Raw genomic sequence first — 2,057 nt, forward strand, 5'->3', positions numbered from 1 at the left:
ATAGAGAAAGCGAGAGACAAAAAGCATGCGCGAGAGAGAGAGATGTAAATAAAATTGAGATGGACAGGCAGAAAGAGGATGAGGTAGATATCCAAAGGGATGGAGATGTAGAGAGAATCATGACGTACAGAGAACCACCTGCCCAGCTTCATTCTGACACACAGGCTTATAGTGTCAGCCTTGCCTCTGGCGGCCGTGTTACAAAGGTTCTTCCTGTGTAGGTACAAGCAATTACAGTGGCCTACAGCGCAAAAGCACACCCTTTAGTACACCATTTATTGGAGGTAAAGCCCTACACACTCACAGTCTGAGAGCCTAGAAATGAGGGTCAAATGCAATGAACTTATTCAAGGAAAATGACTTGCTGTTTTTTGGGGCATCTGATAATTATACATATTTTCAGCGAGTGTGAGAGGATATTGACCACCATGTAGAGGTGGATATAAAGAACCATATAGAGCACCATGTAAAGGATATAGAGCACCATATAGAGCACCATGTAAAGGATATAGAGCACCATGTAAAGGATATAGAGCACCATATAGAGCACCATGTAGAGGATATAGAGCACCATGTAGAGCACAATGTAGAGGATATAGAGCACCATATAGAGCACCATGTAGAGCACCATGTAAAGGATATAGAGCACCATGTAAAGGATATAGAGCACCATATAGAGCACCATGTAAAGGATATAGAGCACCATATAGAGCACCATGTAGAGCACCATGTAAAGGATATAGAGCACCATATAGAGCACCATGTAGAGCACCATGTAAAGGATATAGAGCACCATATAGAGCACCATGTAAAGGATATAGAGCACCATGTAGAGCACCATGTAAAGGATATAGAGCACCATATAGAGCACCATGTAGAGGATATAGAGCACCATGTAGAGCACAATGTAGAGGATATAGAGCACCATATAGAGCACCATGTAAAGGATATAGAGCACCATGTAGAGCACCATGTAGAGCACCATGTAGAGGATATAGAGCACCATATAGAGCACCATGTAAAGGATATAGAGCACCATATAGAGCACCATGTAAAGGATATAGAGCACCATATAGAGCACCATGTAAAGGATATAGAGCACCATGTAGAGCACAATGTAGAGGATGTAGAGCACCATATAGAACACCATGTAGAGGACATAGAGCACCATGTAGTGGATTTAGAGCACCATGTAGAGGATATAGAACACAATGTAGAGGGTATAGAGCACCATGTAGATGATATAGAGCATCATGAGAGGATAAAGAGCACCACGTAGAACATTATGTAGAGGATATAGAGCTCCATGTAGAGGATATAGAGCACTATGTAGATGATATTGAGCACCACATAGAACACCATGTAGAGGATATAGAACACCATGTAGAGGATATAGAACACCATGTAGAGGATATAGAACATTATGTAGAGGATATAGAACACCATGTAGAGGATATAGAACACCATGTAGAGGATATAGAACATTATGTAGAGGATATAGAACACCATGTAGAGGATATAGAACACCATGTAGAGGATATATAACACCATGTAGAGGATATAGAACACCATGTAGAGGATATAGAACATTATGTAGAGGATATAGAACACCATGTAGAGGATATAGAACACCATGTAGAGGATATAGAACATCATGTAGAGGATATAGAACACCATGTAGAGGATATAGAACACCATGTAGAGGATATAGAACACCATGTAGAGGATATAGAGCACTATGTAGATGATATAGAGCATCATGAGAGGATAAAGAGCACCACATAGAACACCATGTAGAGGATATAGAACATCATGTAGAGGATAAAGAGCACCACATAGAACACCATGTAGAGGATATGAACATCATGTAGAGGATATAGAACATCATGTAGAGGATATAGAACACCATGTAGAGGATATAGAACACCATGTAGAGGATATAGAACATCATGTAGAGGATATAGAACATCATGTAGAGGATATAGAACACCATGTAGAGGATATAGAACATCATGTAGAGGATATAGAACACCATGTAGAGGATATAGAACATCATG

General features: G+C 40.1%; 1 protein-coding gene across 1 annotated transcript; it reads right to left on the reverse strand.

Moving 5' to 3' along the window:
• Nucleotides 1-1,251: 1,251 nt before the first annotated feature.
• On the reverse strand, nt 1,252-1,758 carry LOC116374118 (putative uncharacterized protein Q0144, mitochondrial). Its single transcript, XM_031823911.1, has one exon. The coding sequence runs from the start codon at nt 1,756-1,758 to the stop codon at nt 1,252-1,254; it is 507 nt and encodes a 168-aa protein (XP_031679771.1).
• Nucleotides 1,759-2,057: the final 299 nt, after the last annotated feature.

The sequence above is a fragment of the Oncorhynchus kisutch genome, linkage group LG5 (genome assembly GCF_002021735.2).
Source record: "Oncorhynchus kisutch isolate 150728-3 linkage group LG5, Okis_V2, whole genome shotgun sequence".
Lineage (NCBI taxonomy): Eukaryota > Metazoa > Chordata > Actinopteri > Salmoniformes > Salmonidae > Oncorhynchus > Oncorhynchus kisutch.

Coding starts and splice junctions, on each gene's coding strand:
- LOC116374118 (XM_031823911.1), bottom strand. CDS start 1,758: ATGCTCTATATCATCTACATAGTGCTCTATATCCTCTACATGGTGTTC.